General features: G+C 40.9%; 1 protein-coding gene across 2 annotated transcripts; it reads right to left on the bottom strand.

Moving 5' to 3' along the window:
• Positions 1-307: 307 nt before the first annotated feature.
• On the bottom strand, positions 308-15,044 carry LOC123162934 (uncharacterized). 2 transcript variants are annotated; one of them, XM_044580704.1, is made up of 29 exons: positions 14,728-15,044; positions 14,558-14,650; positions 13,941-14,113; positions 12,475-12,748; positions 12,059-12,126; positions 11,910-11,979; positions 11,499-11,819; positions 10,894-10,973; positions 10,742-10,793; positions 9,994-10,147; positions 9,219-9,306; positions 9,037-9,139; positions 8,873-8,960; positions 8,587-8,684; positions 7,695-7,877; positions 4,946-5,197; positions 4,412-4,507; positions 4,237-4,331; positions 4,064-4,127; positions 3,865-3,952; positions 3,703-3,773; positions 3,433-3,518; positions 3,220-3,304; positions 2,856-2,929; positions 2,320-2,426; positions 1,984-2,102; positions 1,817-1,894; positions 1,114-1,164; positions 308-1,015 (listed from the first exon to the last, which is right to left on the bottom strand). In XM_044580704.1, exons 1-29 carry the CDS (start codon positions 14,914-14,916, stop codon positions 785-787), a joined length of 3,531 nt encoding a protein of 1,176 aa, XP_044436639.1. In that variant the 5' UTR covers positions 14,917-15,044; the 3' UTR covers positions 308-784. The 2 variants fall into 2 exon arrangements, with proteins under 2 accessions (XP_044436639.1, XP_044436640.1); XM_044580705.1 differs by lacking the exon at positions 1,114-1,164.
• Positions 15,045-18,739: the final 3,695 nt, after the last annotated feature.

The raw sequence follows: 18,739 nt of genomic DNA, 5'->3' as shown, positions 1-18,739 counted from the left end.
AAAAGTTGTTGCCTGGAAAGATGGAACAGGCAGCTGCTGCCTCCTGTTGCCATCATTGTTGTCAACTTGTGACCTATTCACCTTTAAACATTGCCTGATCTACCAACAAAACAGGCCAACTGAAATCCAGGAAGGCATTTAGCGTGCACAAGAGCATATAGCACCCAACATACCTGCTTCTCCAATGTTACCAACTAAAACACTGGAACAAGGGAATGGTGCGTCCCCATTTATAGCGGTTGGTACCCCCAGCTGAAATGGCCGGCATTCATTTTCTGTTGCGCTCACAGATCCAAAATCATCATGCTTGTGGTCTAACAAAGCATTCAACCCAAGCCAAATCCATAATGTTGCAGTTTATATGGAACTACAGTCTGTAGTACTGATCTAGCTATTAATCTGTAGTACTGATCTAGCCGAATAATCCTTCAGTATACATGTCTGCTCCGTGTATGCACACTAGTGATCATAAGTAAACACGATGTACAACATGGCCAAACCTGGAAGAAATTCAACAACTATTTTTACACTAGAATACAACATGTCAAGGCAATTCTGCATTGACCGACTACTTGGCTAGCTGCCAGGAGCTGCCCTTGATCTGAAATCACCCAACTCAGCAGCTTCGTCGACTTCATGGAATGTATTGACGTACAGGTCAGGTTGCCTCGCTTTATTGGAAGCCTCAAGAACCAATTGATAGGCGAGTTGGCTTCTCTAAGGTGGATGACCAATATCTTGCTGCTCGTTGATGGGTGTGGAGACCACCATTGATTTTTGACGCTCACGCTGTGCTTCTAGCCAATTGCTCAAATCTCTGAGTAATAACTTGCTGGTTTCCACTTGTATATACATTGAGCAAGGACACTACAGCAGAAGATAACATAACTTTCTGTGACACATTTGGGCTGAAACCATCCTCGTCATTTATGGTCTCGCTTGCCAGAGGCTGGTCCTCGGCACTATTGAATGCTGAGCATAAACCCTTCAGCCAGTCTTCCAGAAAGGATGCCTTCTGCTCAAAATGAAAGTGAATTAGATAGGGCAACAGAACAATATATCTGTTTTTCAGTTACAAAAAAAGTCAAAGTATTAAGCATTTAAGCCACATACTATGGGGTATTTCTTCAGTGCATGCATATTACACAGGGCTAGAGTAGAAACCTGCACTTCTACATCTTAGGTGTACAAACAAGAGCAATATATTCACTAAAATAACAAGTACTCCCTCCGTCCGGAAATACTTGTCGGACAAATGAATGAAAATGGATGTATGTAAAACTAAATTGCGTCTAGATACATCCGTTCCTCCGACAAGTATTTTGGGACGGAGGGAGTAATATAGATAAATATAAAAAGGACAAACCCAGTGCTAGAAGCTCCCACACAAGGTGGGGTCCGGGGAACGATTATACGAGACAAGCCTTAACCCTCCACAGTGCAATGCAGAGAGGCCGCGTCGAACCCAGGACCTCTTGGCACAAGTGGGGAGTACTTCACCACTGCGCCAGGCCTGTCCTAATATAGACAAATATAGTACCAAAATTTGTGCTATCGACGTAGCACATGAGTTCATTTCCAGGACTTCATGATAAATAGGAAACAGACACAAAAAATCACATCGTTAAGAACACTGCAGAGTTGGTTATGTTTTGATATTCCATACATGACAGGGCCAAAACATGCTCATGAAACTGATGAATCCAGATTCTCAAAATATCAACCTGATCTGGCTGTTATTTGCCTCTGAACAACACTATGACAGATAAATACATCATATTAGTGAAAACACAACACACAGGCATGAGACGGTTACCTTGATAAGAAAATCTTTCAGGCTTTGGTCATCCTTCGGTGAAACAAAACCAAGCAAATGCAGAGCAGTAAACGTAAGCTGTAAAAAGGAGTCAAAGGTTCAACAATGCTGCGACATGTTTTGGAGTATATATATATATATATAAGGCGATGATGAACAACATTGACCTGTTTCTCAAGGTTGTCCCGGTGTTTGAAATTTGAAGGCGATGATGAACTGTTCGAACTTAATGACTCAAGAACATGTGTGAGGCCTCTGACAACATCTGGAAAGGAGCTACCATAATCTACACATCCAGCAGCATCATGAATTCAGTTGCAGAATGATACCACAGGCAAGACACGAACCTCCAACAAATGAAATAAGCAGCACAGGATAATATAATCTAAATAATAATGACAGAAAGCTTTAATCCATTGGCAATTTGGCATGATATGGTATTAGCAAAATAAGCATGATCAGAACTTAAACAAAGGCGCAATTAAAGCATTCAGTGGACTAACCAAGCCTTGTGACTGGCACTGCTAAAGCAACAGCCGCATGCATCCTTATTTTATAATTGTTTGAGTCACGGAGTAATAGTAGAAGTATGCTATAAACACTTGATGCCCTGTAATACAAAACACCTGAAATCAGAACCACTAACATATGAAGCTGGAGTACTCAGTTACTCACCGAGGTATGGTACCAGGCGTGTAGATTTCTCATATAGTACTTTCAATTGACAAGGTTGACAATGGGGAGAAATAACTATTGCCCAAATTTCTGACTGATTAGTTCCTTAAAGATGAATATTTGAAAATAGAAGATGTGGGTGAAGGTTGTCTTTATTAGATTTAGAATATTACGAAATAGCCTCTTTAAACATTGGGCTTCACCTTCTGTAGGTGGAGAGCATATGCGTTTCATTCAAATGCTTCTGGAAGATAAAGAAAGAATGTGGTGCTTCTACAATGGGAATTCTAAAGCAGATAAGATCCATAAAAGTTTCTGCGAAATTCAATAAAATACTGGAAGATGTTGCATGTGCAAATCATACCACTGCATCTCTGAAAGTCTCACGGTGTCATTCATGAATAAGTTACTAAGAGCATGACAAACATTCCACTGAACCTGTATGAATGACAAAAGACAAGTCAAATGGAAGCAGTTATTCATGTAAAACATCTCCACATTCAACAATCACATATAATAGAAAAATAGAAGGAAAAAAATCTTGAACTTGTATTCTTTGCTAACTGAGGTGTTCCTCATTAGAACAAAACAAGGGAAACATGTTTCTTTAGTCTCGCCTTGACACAATAAATTGTCTCAGAAACTAGGATAATGTTGAGTGAATAACAAGAGATTCAGCCCATGGATGTTTGTTTTAAGTACAAGTGCAAAACCATTTCTTGCAGTACCTTTACATTTCCAGTAGTCACAGAAGACATCAAAGCCTGTACTATTGTTTGAAGACAGACAGGATCTCCATAGAAAACAGAATTCCTGTGATGGAAGCCACAAAATTGTAAGCTGAAGAAACAAGTTAAGAAAAATTATGATTGATGCCTACAGAGTATTAAAGGCTTTGTTGTTGATGATGATGATGATGATGCATGCAGAATATTATCAACCTTGAATCATCAACTGCATCACAATGATGATTGAATCTGATAAATCTTGACAGATATCCAAGGGCTCTAACGGCATTTGACTTTACCTGAACATAAATAAAAACAACAACACTGATACCATTAGATACAGAAATATACAGATATCTTCCTTTTCTTTTCAATTTACAACTGAATAATGTCTTGCTGTTCAATAGCCTAAAACAGGCATCTGGGCTAGTGAAAATGTAAAATAAAGAGAGAGAAAGACATCAGTTGACAAGACAAACTTACTTTTTCGCCATCTTTGGTTAGGCGCAAAGCAATTTCAACCAGCAATGAAATTGTTGATTTATCAAGTAGATCTACAGTTGAAAAAATAGTAGAAAGATAAGCATGCCGTATTGTTATATTATAGATTCTGTAACCAACTAACAATCAATATGCAATACATACCTGCAGTCGGATCTGTTTGTAGTTCCAATGCTCTGAAACGAATAGAAGAACAAAGATTGGCCAAAGCCCACGAGGCAGTGATACGGACCTAAACATTTAGATTGAGACAATGTTACACATAGAATACTTGATAAATTTTAGTACAACAAAAAAAAATAACAGTGCACAAGCATTAAAGAGAGAGATACAAATATCATACTGGAGTTGATGAATTTTGTGTATTGAAGTCAATGGCTTTTATGAACTCGCCAGGTAGGCTAGGACTGCAGAAGGAAACAGGAGTTACGGACTATTGGTCATCATCATTCAAGTACCTCAAAATAAGCACTTGACTACTTGAGACTGCAGCGCAACCAAAGTCTGAAATTTTACCTCGACAATATTTGGGAGAAACATGAAACAATACCAATGGCTCGACATGCAGCCGACCTCACTGTAGCAACTGCATCACTCAATGCTGCATGAACCTACACAACAACAATTGTGATACTCACGAAATTTTAACAGGTTAGGGAAACATAATGAAACACACAAATAATAAACTTACAGATGAGGAGGTCACATAATCTCTCTTGTTTACTGGTAGGGAGAAGAAAACATCAGAGGTCATGCCCGCGAAACATGTGAGTGATGCTGTCCTGACCTAGAAACAAACAGTTAATTTATTTAGTCCAGGAAAAACAGACACTCAAAAAATGGAATACTTTCAGCAATACATAAAAGCATTTCCATCAGGTTCATGGAGCACATGCTCCCTAAATTTAATGGTGCTGTTGCAAGACAAAACTATTTTCTTACATACGGGACATAAAGTATCATCTGAAGATAACAACACGGCTAAGCATATCATGCTGTATTTAGAACCAAGGATCATAAACGGCAACACAATACTCAAACATACATTAGTTAGCTGCTTTGACTAAAACGGCAGCAGGCATTCTGTTACTAATCTGCTAAATCATGTTTATAAGTTAGCATTAACACCACAGATTATTGAGAAACACATGAAGCCTAACCACTATACGTTCCAGATTAATACGATAATACATGGACAACACAGGTTCTAGAGGTGGTAGATTACCATAGCAGAGGCATGTGATAATCCCCGAGGGAGATGAGTTTCTAACACCTCAGTCCAACGGTTGGTTCCAAGTGTAATGTCCAAAGAGCAGTTTTGTGATGGTCCAGGGGTTTCAATTTCAAAGTGAGGCGCAGATTTAATACTTTTATTTACAGTGCAGTCTGAAAATTGCTGAATATCCAGCAATCTACACTCTTTGAGATCATCCGCACCCTTGAATCCAGATGAAACACGCAGACACTCATCAATTACCTGACAAACAAAATCACAACACATTAATAAATGATCAAAACTAAGTATGACCATGATGGTTAATTTTACATACATAATAAGGCAATTCTAAGCTAAGAAGCACCGCACGGGAAAACAGACACTGGGATGCTAGTATGGGGACACTGGATACAGCATTTTCCAAAAACAGCCATTCGGGGATACAGCAGGGTATATAAGTGTTTTAAAAGTAAACGGCAAGTAATAAAGATTTGATGATAATTTTGAGATGAGAGCTTTTTTATAGTTAGTACAGGATATATGTTGCCTCATTTCTATAGATGAAACATTGTGAGTAGTCCACACAACCCTCCACTCAGAGCCCATATAAGGCCCAATTCCAGAAAATCCTACACTACACAGCTCCTCCAGCCCACACATTTCTGTGATGTTTTCCTCCAGCCGCCTGAGAGCTGCAGAGAGAAGATGAAATGACTGCGCCACCGCCTGTACCTTCTTGCTCACCGGCAGCTTCCACCACTGCCTTCAAATCGGCCCAAATCCTCTTCCTTGCTGGCGGCTGCAGTCCACATCTTTCTCCCTGCCTGGAGCTTCTTCCTCATCAGCGTCCACCTTCCAATCTTCCTCTCCACCTGGATGTTCTTCCTTGCTAGCGACCATCGAGATGAGAGCTGAGTGGCGGCGCGGTTGCTGGAGGCTCGCTCCTGACTCCCCACCGTGTCCACATCATATCAGCCGTATCCCGATTTATTTCCCCTTTTTTTCAGAAAAGATGGGATACTGTGGGATACATGTGTATCCCAGCCCCCCCCCCCCCTGCGCGGTACCTGGAAGCCGATACGGCTGTTTCTGCCGTGTCTGTGCCTTTTAGGTTCTAAGATCCAGATTGAATAATAACATAGTAGCTGATGAAAAATCAAAAAAAAGATCAGGTGCTACATACATGTCATAACCAAAGAACCAAGTTTGTAAGAACCTGAGCCTAGAATATTTAGGTGTCATGTAGCAGATAATCAACAAAATCATCTATGAACAAGAGCATTCAACCAGTAGTCATCTTATGTTGGGACTTGGGAGAAAAAGGTTAAGCATACATCCAAGTTCTTAATTTACCAGCAATCCATGTACCAGAACCTTAATTTACTTTCCTTCACTTTGTTTACGTACTCTCTCTTCTTTTGGGGTTCTCACAATCACAGGTTTCTGGTGGGTTTCATCTCTAGCCTACCCCAACTTACTTGGGACAAAAGGCTATGTTGTTATTGATGATGATACATCCAACTTCAGGTACTGGGCCACTTCTTCTCAGCTTAGCAGCTTAGAGCCCCCAGAAGCTTAAGACAAAAAGAACGACTAATTAGTTTTTCCCATAGCCCACCCAAATCTCTGCTGATACTAGGAAGCTGCTCAGAGCCTCAGACCCAGCTTCCCACCTCTTCCATCTCAGAACTGCCATCCAACATGATACAGAAATTACCGGGGCTTGCCACTGCGTACCCCCCGCCCCCAGACCAGAGCACATGTGGAGATTCCTCTAGTAGCTCTCCCCTCCTGTCGATCGAAGCATCTCTCTCTAATGTGCGACAACACCTAGGTTTTGACTCGCCGCCGCCGCCTCCTCGACACCGCTGCCGACAATTCCCACCTCCTAATGTTCTCTGGTCCTCAACGGCCAGCTCACCTCCTCCCCTGCTCCCCTGCTGACTTTCAACCTCCAGCGCTGTCCACCACAAGCAATGCCCTTCACCCACGAGCATCTCCAGATCCAGCACAAGCACATACGAAATTGGATCAGTGTTTGTTCGCTAATTGATGTTTGTTCCAGAGAACTACAATAGCAATTTTCGTCAATTCATGCCTATTCCAAAAATTATACTTACAAGTGTTGTTGATTGATGTTTGTTCAGAGTGAAGAATTGTTATCTCATGCAATGCCTAATGTGTGCTTGTGGTAATTGTATATTGGTAGTTCATGTTTATATTATATTGCACTTTGTAGCTTGTTCTGTGGACATTTCATTTTGTAATGAATGATTTATAATGTCAGGATCCATTCTGTGAACGAGTTGTGAATCTCCAGTTTTACAGAATTATGCATGATTTGTGGCCAATCTATCATTAATGTGTAAAGCATTAGACTGGAGTCCAGAGGCATTATAGACTTTGTACATCTCAACATAGATAATAAGCTTAAGCTGAAAAGAATAGCTAAAACAGTTTCTCCAGCAGAGCTTACTACAGAAACTTAAGCTAGACTATACCCTATAGGCTGTAGATATTATTAACAAAAATAAAACCTAAACATCGATAGGTAAAGTGATTTGTAGCAAACTCATAAACAGGGAAAACCAAGTTGAATGCAAGGTTGGATGGAAATTTACCCAATATCAAGAATTTTATCCAGTTCATGGCAAAAGTAAAAAATTAAATCTATTTAGCTTTATGGGGAAAAAGTAAAGTTCCGAAGTATAAAATAGTTTCGTCCACAATATTTTAAAGCATTTACAGAAAACTCTACCTTAATACCAGCTACAAGACATCTTCCTTTAGTAGATAATTCTTCTTTAGGGGGGCCAAAGTTAGCATCACATTTTTGGTCTTCAAAGCTCTCCGTTTGCAATAAATCAAGAACGATATCTCGAACTTTTTCCCAAATGATGTTTGCACAGCTTGGGTAATTATGAACCACTGATCTCAACACCTGTGCACACATAAAAAGGAATGGATATTACCACATGTGTCAACCTGTGAAGCATTTGCATGTACACTGAAAAAATGAATATAAATGCCCTACAAAACGTGCCAAGAAGATCAATTCCATGACTGAATGTACATGTCAAAAGTATATATGAATAAGTATATCTATGTGATAATCATATTAGTTAAGCGCATATCATTCTAATAGGTTATCTAGGCTTGCCTCTTGTTAATGCAAATGGTGAAACAACATCATTTATGCAGTATAAATCTATACATGGAATATCAAGGAGAACTGCATTACAAGGTAGAACAGGAAGCTCAGTCTTCCTCCTAGCTAATTACAAATATGTTAGGTATCCCGACAAATAGATTTCAGACCATAAGAGTTCCCCTTTAGAGAATAACCATAGTTGTTCCCTAGTGTTTATGCTGGAGGGATCCTTATTAGTTATAATCCATGTGCCCTTTGCTTATTAGCTAAGTATTACTAGAGGTCAGTGCATGCTGACCTTACTTAGTCAGTGAGATAGACTATACAGGCTGTCAGCAAGTAGTCAATTTGATGTTTGCACGCACTGACTGCTGCTAAAACTGTATGGTCAGCTTAGCAACTGAGTTTCTCATGTATTACAAGTCCGATATCCAAACACATGCTGAAGATAAAAGAAAATACAAAAGCAACCTTTAAGCATAAATGGATAATTACTTGCCTGGAGAGCTCCACACCTAACACTGAAATGCATTTCCTCTTCTATACAATGAAGAAGAATAACTACGACACTTGACTTCTGCTGAGCAAGTGATGGCCCTGAAAAGCTCACATTGGTACACAAATGTCACAGCTCAGTATCCACCCAAACCAGTTTCTCAATATGATAAACTCTGGAGTCTTCCAACACAATAAGTTCAGCAATGTGCGGCAGTTTTTTTTAATATAAATTAAGACTGAGAATAAAGCGACCATATCAACGAAATTTGAAATTAAGAGGGTCTAACCTGCACAGTGATCAATGAGAACTCCAAAGACATCTGAAGAAGGTGGCCCCTTTGCAAATGCTGCCTCCAAGCAACTTAGAACATTAACCTGTTGTTATTCCCATGCAAGGTGTAAGAACTACAACTATTGTTCCTAAATAAAGAAATAATATTGAAAAACTAACCAGCAAAGCATAATGTTCATTTTTATTTGAGTTCCTGTCTAATAATCTACCGCACATGGCTGTAATGACAGTTGGCAACAGCTCCTTCGGCATTCGAGGGTACCTGGTCATCAAAAATATTATCAATTATATGGCATATCAAGTTAGAGAAACAAGATACATGGTTGGGATTTAGATCATACGGTGTAGCAGATATCAGAAGGATGAGAACTCTGAACACTGCTGCAAGCAATGTAGTTTGAGTTTCACGCTGTACCAAGAACATCATACCTGCCAAACAGGAAAAGAAATTTCATGTAAACTTTGGATAAAACATTAAAAAAGAATATGTAAGGCATACAGAGCTGTTGAATGAAAGTTATATAGATAATGTTAAGCTTCATGCACTAGCCAACGCAACCAAAAGTCCGAACTGATGGAGAGAAGCGGGCAATATATTTCAACACCCCCCTCACGTCTAGCCTTATTTAGTCCGTAGACATGGGATTGATGTAGGCCGCAGAATCTGCCATTTTAATACTGCATTAGCAAGGTCTCTTGGCTCGGATACCATATTAAATTCATGCTCCAGCCAGTTGCTCCAAAAGTGAGCTAGGGGGGGGGGGGGGGGGGGACCTTGCCAACTCAATAGAAAAGATATGTTCGTGCAATTGCACCCTCTATTAACTGCTTGAGCTTGCTTTATCCTACTTATGTAAGCTGTTATTGTCAATTACCAGATGTGCTCGCTGGTCGTGTGGTGTCACAAACTCACAACTAAAAGGAGACATAGTTATTTGATGATGATGATGTGTGTGTGTGTTGCACAGTGTGAGGACCCAAAAGTACCAGAAATTTTCAAAAAGGCCAGAAATTTGGGGTATTACAGATACAAGTCACCAACAATGGATTCCTCTCGTCGAAGAAAGTCACGAGATATTGGACCATAGAAATATAAAATATCAGCAACTCCCCTACCTGTGTGCAGCTGCATCAGAATTTGACCAAGCGAGCAAGATAACGTAGTGAAAGATCCAAGTTTCGATGATTCTTTATACTCTGCAACTTGTGTCAAAACTAAGGCCTGCCCTTCCAGCATGGCAGCAATCGTCGATGCTGCCTCAACACGTACCTGCACATAGTTAAGTCAGGTCATGTCCATCATATACACGGGAACTTATAAATGGAAAAGGCGCTGAACCGATGGGACCATAATTCATACATACACGGTATACAATATTGTGGCATGCATCAATCAATGTACACCGCCATGCAAACAAGAGAAGAATTTTGCAAATAAAGGATGTAAATTATGAAGGGTCCAGATCACTTTGTAGCAAAAATGTAATACAACATTATTCGTTTTGGAAAAAAAATCCCATAAATAAGATAGCTCAGAATTGTTAAGAGTTGCATATCCTTTCCATGTGTATTAGTCATGTGATATCCCCATTTGTATACAGGAGTTTCCTCCGTTGTATACAGGGTTTTCTGCATATTTACGCCTCACGAAAATACTACTCCCTCTTATATTATGGGACGGAGGGAGTAGTTGTGTATCGCCTCACAAGAATGGACTATGCAATTAAATGTCTTCAGTCACTGCAGCTCAAAATACAGGCAGATTTGGCATGGCAGCAAGGTACCCACATATTATGGAAGGTAGAATGAACAGAAAAGCTAGATGATATAAACAATAATGATGCAGATAATCGCAAACTTGTACCTTTGTTATAGGGTCAAAAATCAAGCATGTCATCAGAGTAGCTCGATATTTTCTGTAAAAGCAAGTAGCAACAAAAGCTACTGTCAAAATGATACCATGATCATAAGGAAGGCATGAGAAATACCATGCTGATTGCACGTGGAAGAGTTTACCTTTGTTGGAGAACGTCGTTCTCAGGCAAAAGTAATGGCCACAGTGAAGTAAGTGATTTTGGGTCAGCACGACAAATATCCTTAAATAATTCAGAACAAGAATCAGATAACTTCTTGAATATCATGAGCATCATGATTATTTAGTGTTGCTTTTGATTATTAGATATCCAATAACTGACTATTAGAAGTTCAACAGGAAAATGAGAGTGTCTTTTAACAGTTAGAGACTTGAAGGAACTAATATATCACAGATCATGGTGGATGCAGATAGCAAATTGAATGTAGATATTCCTATTTACAAACTTTTGGTGTTCCAAAAGGTCACTCAATTCACAGAACTGAACAACCATAGCACTAACAATTCAAACTAGCATAGGGCAGAGGAATCAATTAGCTTGTCTTATTGGAGTATGAGCTTTATCTAAAAAGCTGCCCTCCACCCACCATTCCAAAAAGAAAGGAAAGAGCAATAGCTCGACTACGAAAGAAATCAATCTTACCTTCGTTGTAACAAAAAAACTAACTTGTACGAGCTCATACATGAGTAAGAGTTCAGAATGGGAACATCTAGTTTAGAAATTAGAATGTGTTGCATGGATACATACCTGTATACAAAGGATGGCAGCTAGTCTAGCTTTCGAACTCCTGAAACGGTCTCCACTTTTTGCATATCCATCAGTATCGCTCAGATCTGAATCTGAAGAGCCTAAATCATATCGAGAAGATTCACTATCTGAACTTCGATCGTCCAATGAATCATTTGTTTTTCCATCCTTTTTTCGTAAATGAGGTGGTTTATATCGTCCACGGCCAGAACCCCTGGATTGTGAGTCTGTTTTGTTTTCCTTTGGAATTATTGCAGATGGCGAAGATGACCTTAGCCCATACACAAAAAACATTTGCAAATTTGCCACGAAACCTGCTACCTTGAAGTTTTATTCACAATGTTACAATCAGAAAGAGAGAGAAATCATATGTACTGTAACCACAGAAATGGATTTCCTTTGTATACTTACATGTCCTGAAAGTGAAGCTTTCGGTTCTGAAAGAACGAAATGCAGACAACGAAGAAAGGAAGTATAAAATCTGCAAGACAGTGAGGCTTAGCTTTGACTTTAGCTTTCATTAATTTCAAAGCAATATATGAAAAAACCGAAGTACTAACCTTGACATAACGCTACTCTCAATAATAAGGTTCCTTGCTGTCACAGAGTCCATAACTTTTCTCAAGACCTGCAGAGTGCAAAGGAGGAGATTGGAGTTGAAACAGAATATTAAACATTGCCACATAGCATGTCCACAGCACACATCATTCTGTGTGTGTGTGTGTGTGTGTGTGTGTGTGTGTGTTTGAACGTGAGCACCACTCTGTGCTTGGTTGTTAATGTTACATTTCTAGTGCATCATCAGCTGACAGCCTAAGTCTAGGTAATCAATCATGGGAGAAGTAGTAAAGCTGCTTGCAATGTTACAAAATCAGATGCTACAATGCCTGCCAAATTTCTGGTACAGTACTTGCTATGTCACCGAAATACCCAGCATGAAGCAGTATGTAAAATAAAGGAGGCATAAACTACTGACCTCAACAACAGACTGCCATAAAACTTCCGACATACTCGATGCAATCTTGCATAGTATATCTTCCATCATCGAAAATGCAGAGATTTCCATATCCCAGGTATTATAATTTTTATTATTCGTTGATACAGAAATGTGGGAGGAAATGCCAGGACCATTGGATTTATCTGTCATGTTCAGTTCAGCTTGCAAGCATGATATGATCAAGATAAGAACTCTGAGTACATGTGAATTCTCAGTTAATGAACCACCTCTTCCAAGATCCTTGCTCAAAAACCTGGAAGGGGAGGCAACAATTAAGAGCGGTGTAAAGACCAGGACTGGTGACTTTCAAATAACTGTGAATGATGCTAGTGTACATGCGTTGCAACAACTGATTACGTAGGCATCTACAGAAGTTCATCACTTAAGTACGTAAGTACGTCCCAAAGGGCTCCACCTCATCCAAAGGCAACACTAGAGGCACATCTCCAACAATTTGTACCATTCATCAATCATCATTCACATTAATTTCGTCACACCTTTTCCCCCATACTCACGATTCTCCCTCCGTTGCTCCCTCGACATGGCTAGATCCGGGGGAGGATGAGATGCTTTGGGCAACAGTGTTTGAGGGGAAGGCTTGGGAGGGGAGAAGTCATTACCGTTCTCGGTTTCAGAGGGGGGGGGGGGGGGCTCCCTCCCTGATGTATGCACTATCGGAAGTGCCATCATACAGTACAGCTAGAGACAGTCTTTAAGAACTTAGGGGGTTTTTTTTTGAGGAAATTATATACGCACAGTCGCAATTTGCCTGCCTACAATTTAATTTAGTGTTATTTACCACATATATTGTCAATATAGTCCCAGTATATACTCATTTCTTGAATATACTTTTAACAGTGCAAATGATAAATTTATGGAAGATAACAACAATATCAGCACTAATCTTATACCAGTTCTCGACAAAGCAAGTGACGATTCTGAGGTAATGATTGGTTTTATTTGCTGTTTTCTGGAAACTATATAGGCTGCAAATTGCTGAAAGTAAGTGCAGGTGATAGTTCACACTAAATCAAATGTGCTGATGGGAAATAGTCAATAATAAATTTACTGGTGAGGACATGCAACCTTGGTAAAGTACCAGTGGTGCATCACGATTCCCAAAATTAGGCATGAAAGATTGCCTTTGTGGAAGTGCAGCATCACATGTAACAAAGGAAGAACTCCCTTTGAAATGATTAGAATGACACATATCTAAATAGTCATTTATTAACAATAATATGGGGCCAAACTGTAGTAGATTTTCCCTTGAGGCAAGTAAGTACGGACCATTTACTTTTATTTCAGTGATAGTTTAGTCTTGTCAAACCATGAAACATTATCCCACAATGTTAAATCAACTAGGCTGTTAATACTTGGTACAGAGGGGGCGGGGGGAGTACAGGAAGGTGATTGCTAAGTATTCTATCAAATAATCCTAATCTAACCTGAGAATTTGCAAACAATCAGATAGTGTATTCAGTGCAGATGTCCTATCACAGTGACCCTTAAGGCATGCACCCTCAACTGAACACTTCACAAGCTCATGAAGAAACGTTAACACTGCAAGCCAGCCAGAAGAGTCAATCTCCGTATTTGTCTTGCACATGACCTCACGAATCTGCACAGGTGCATTTTCAGTATATTAATACATAAAGAAAACAAATCGTTACAATCAAAGTAGTACAACACAACAGTCTCAACTTCTTTGTCAAATTGACTACACTTGATAGTAAATACTGTACTAGAATTCTAGGGTGTACACAATTTGTGTCCTGCAAAATGTAAAACTATAGCTCCAACAGCACGCGACAACCACAGCTACAGCTAAAAAGCACTGCACGCTAAAGCAAAATTCCAGTTTATAATAATCAGCATTTGAAAATCCATGTCCACAATTTGTCGGAACTTCGCGTACTCCAACACGACCCCAGCAGAACGCAGGTCACTGATCAGAATGGTCGTCTATCTGGCTAACATTACAGCCCCGAATCTAAAGCAACCATTGGGCGAATTCCACCGCACACTACGAGATCTCAATCGCATGGAAGCACAGAAGCATTACCAGGTGGCAGACGCCACGCAGCGCGTCGGCGGCGCCAGCACAGGGGGCCACCGCCGCGGCCTTCTCCGCGAGGAACGCCACATCCGAGCCCACCTGCAAACGAGCACACGGACAGTGAGACCAAGAACCAAACCGAACTGGACGTAAGCAAGCGGGGCCAAGGGTAGGACCTCGTGAGGGGAGAGCGCGGCGGCGGAGGCCGCGAGGGATGGCGAGGAGGGGGGCAGAAGGAGGCGGCGGAGGAGCGCGAGGAGAGCCGGAGGGGAGGGCGAGGCGACTGACTCATCGCGGAGGGTGAGAAGCGCGGTACGCCACGGCCGTGCCCCGCCTCCCCCGGAGGTGGAGGTGGAGGTGGCCATGGGCCGCCGGCGGCGACTACCGGTGGTTGCTGGCTACGGCGGTCGGCGGGGATGGAACTCGGGAGCGTGAGACGGAGAGGTTTGGGCTTCCCGGAGTGGGGTTTTGGACCTTTGCTTAGACGTCGGGAATGCTTCAACCCGGTAAGAAAAGTCGTTGTATAGGGCCCAAATGCCCGAGTTTGAAGTTTGTGTGCTCGGCACCATGGTGGCCTTTTAAAAAAACATATTTAAAAGTTTCAAAAAAATCGAAAATAATTCTGTGTAAACTTGTATGTATTCACTAAGGATCCATGGAATTATTTTTTGAAAAGAATAATAATTTGTAAGCTGTAAAAAAATTCCGGCCCAAAAACAAAAATTCCAGCCCATTTCAAAATACATATTTGTCTTTGTTTGTAGACCACATGGGAAAGCAAAATGTTATGAAATTTTTGCACATATGTCGCATGTGTGTGTGTGTGCGTTTACAAAAGTTTAAAAAAAATGAGCTCTAAAAAACGTTTTTTTAAACGGTCACCATGGTGCCCGCGCACATCTGGCAATATTCTCCAAATGTCCCTCCTTTTTTCTTTAAATGCCCCTCCTTTTTCATTCATAACTGGATCCGACGTGATGCCCAACGCCTGAGGGCGCCCCTATTTCTCGCGTTCAGGGAGGGGATGAACCCTTGCTGAAGGTGTGACTGAGATGGACCTTCTTTTTTTCTGTTTTTTACTTTTTTGTTTTCGTTGTCTGCTTCGTTTTTGTATTTTTGTTTATACTTTAAAAATATTATAAATATATATATTACAGAAAAAATTCTACAAAAAACATTTGAAAAATGTTGAGAAATTATTCAGAAAATATTTAACAAGTATTTGAAAAATATTAATCAAGCATTCGGAAAAAATGTTGGATGTGTATAGAAAAATTGTTGATCATGTATTAAAAAGATGATGAATTTTTTATCATGTACATAAAACTGTTAATCAAGCATTTGAAAAGAAAATATTGAACAAGTATTTGAAAATGTTAATCAAGCATTTGGGAAATGTTAAATGTGTATAGAAAAATGTTAACCATGTATTAAAAAATGTTAATATTGCATTTAAAAAATCTTAATTAAACATTTAAAAAGTATTACATTTGCATGGAAAAATGTTTAACATGTGTTTAAAATGTTAATCTTGTATTTCAAAAGTGTTGAAGATGTGCATAGAGAAAATGTTGACCATGTATTAAAAAGATGCTAATCTTGTATTTGAAATATGTCAAACAGACATTTAAAAATGTTAATAAAGCATTTGAAAATTGTTGAAAATGTGTATAGAAAAATATTGATCATGTATTTAGAAAATGTTAAACTTGTATTTGAAAAATGTTAAACATGTTTTTTAACATAGTATAGACGCAAACGCTCATACATACACGCATACACTCACCCCTATGAACGCACGCATGCACACCCTACCCCCTACGAGCACCTTCGAGAGACTGAGCCAGCATATCGTCTTGAGATTTACGAAGTTACCGTAGGCACCTCATCGTCGACGGGAACGTCTCCTCCCACTGAAAGTGCATCACCGGAAATCCTGAAATAAGTTCAGGAATAATGCAAGCACCAGGACTTGAACCCCGGTGGACTGGGGATACCACTGCCCCTTTAACCATTCAACCACAGGTTGATTCGCTGTTGAAAGCACAAGTGCTCCCTGGGTGATTTTGGTAATTAATGTCAACATATCTCTTGTTGGACTAATACCTTTACCTAGTGTATTTCAGATGAGTTCACAATGGTGTGGCAAGGACAAGAGGATGTGGAACCCTTTCAAAATGCTAAGGACAAAGATTGGCAAAAGCTCAAGACTATTTATTTTCATTTTAGTGATCCAAGATCACATTAAGTCTATAGGAAAGCCAATACTATTAAAAGGGGATGAGGTGTTGCTTAATGGTCTACTTGCTGAAAGTGCTTAGTGATATTGATCCAAAACCCTCAACCACTTTCCCACTCCAAATATGTCCAAGACACAAAGTCAAACTCGGCCTCACCGATTTGATCTATACGACGCCACCGAGTTCAGTTGACATAGCCACTGCCAGAAACCCTAGACAATTTGCTCACACCGATACGGATCTCGGTTTCACCGAGATGGCCTTGCAAACTCTCTGTTTCCCTTTGTAACATTTTGGTCTCACCGAGATGAGCGATCAGTCCCACCGAGTTTGCTTGACCAACTCTCTGTTTGATCTTTGCTGAAATCGGTCTCACCGAGATAAGGTTTTTCCCTAGCCCTAGCACATCGGTCACACAGAGTTGATCATGTCGGTCCCACCGAGATTCCTAATGTTCACATTTTGAACTAAATCAGTCTCACCGAGTTCTTCTATTCGGTCTGACTAAGTTGGGTCAAATGTGTGTAACGGTTGGATTTTGTGTGGAAGCTGTATATACCCCTCCCCCCCCCCCCCCCATTCTCCATTCAAGAGAGAGCCATCAGAACGTGCCTACACTTTCACTGCTCATTTTCTGAGAGAGAACCACCTACTCATGTGTTGAGACCAAGATATTCCAACCCTACCACTAGAATCTTGATCTCTAGCATTCCCCAAGTTGCTTTCCACTCAAATCTTCTTTCCACCATATTCAAATCTGTGAGAGAAAGTTGAGTGTTGGGGAGACTACGATTTGAAGTACAAGAGCAAGGATTTCATCATCAACACATCGTCTATTAGCTTTTGGAGAGTGGTGTCACTACAAAAAGAAAGACACAGCCGTAACATTTTGGGCCGAACCAATTTTTTTCTGTCATGCTTATGACACTTCTATGATGATAATTATGACAAAACCCAGTATCATCATAGATGTGGTGGGCTCCTACTTCTATGACAAAAAATCATGACAGAAATAGGATTTTCGTCCTGGGCGGGCCGGAGACGCAGCTGCATGACATTCTTCGGGCCGTCCATGACAGAAAAAACCGTGGTAAAGCGAGGGCGAGGAAAATATCGGGGAGTTCTCAGTTACGGTGGGTGCTCGGAGTATGTGCGAGGCGTTGGCTAACTAAACCCGAGCGATCGCATGTTACTGAACTGAGCAATCGATCCCTTGGCTATTAACTGAACCCGAGCGATTCATTCGCTGCTGACTGAACCCGAGCGATTCCTTCGCTATTATTGCTAACTGAGCCGAGCGATTGATCACTACTGCTGCTTACTAAAGCCGATTGATCCCTGATGCGAGATGTAGCCATCCGGTGTTGGGTTGCCTCTCAATAAACAGTGGTTGTTGCTACCATGCGTGCGGAACGTAGAACGAGTCGATACGTTGTGAGTCGAGACGGTTGGTTGGCTATGGATGAACAGTTCTCGGTAGGGGTGGATGAACATGACCCCATGGTAGTAGGCGGTTGCGGCTGGATGAACAGGACCCCGAGGAGGCCGCCGCACCCCAGCCGGTTGGGGTGGATGAATAGGACCCCGTGGAGGCTATATGAACAGTAGCTGGTGGAGGCTGGATGAACAGTAGCTGATGGAGGCTGGAGGAGCTCGACAGTGGATGAACAGTAGCCCGTGGAGGTTGGAGTGAGGCAGTAGATGGTGGATAAATAGGACCCCGTTTCACCGTAGGCGCTCCAACACAAGTCCATTTCCTCCGTTTTGCGGTACGCCACACCCCTCCTGATCAACAGGACCCTGTTTCGATCGTAGGCACTCGAAGTCTTGAACAGAAGTCCGTTTCCTCCGTTTTGCGGTATGCCAGACCCTCCCCGATGAACAGAACCCCGTATCAACTGTATGCGGTTGAACAGAGGGCCCGTTTCCTCTGTTCTGCGGTATGCCA

Source organism: Triticum aestivum, chromosome 7B, assembly GCF_018294505.1.
Source record: "Triticum aestivum cultivar Chinese Spring chromosome 7B, IWGSC CS RefSeq v2.1, whole genome shotgun sequence".
In the NCBI taxonomy this organism is placed as follows: Eukaryota; Viridiplantae; Streptophyta; class Magnoliopsida; order Poales; family Poaceae; genus Triticum; species Triticum aestivum.
The sequence above is the reverse complement of the archived record's forward strand: the minus strand, read 5'-3'. Positions and strand labels throughout refer to the sequence as shown.

Coding starts and splice junctions, on each gene's coding strand:
- LOC123162934 (XM_044580704.1), bottom strand. CDS start 14,916: ATGGCCACCTCCACCTCCACCTCCGGGGGAGGCGGGGCACGGCCGTGG. Junction 3,953..4,063: donor CACAAAATTCATCAACTCCA/GTATGATATTTG, acceptor CTAAATGTTTAG/GTCCGTATCACTGCCTCGTG. Junction 3,519..3,702: donor TAACCAAAGATGGCGAAAAA/GTAAGTTTGTCT, acceptor ATTTATGTTCAG/GTAAAGTCAAATGCCGTTAG.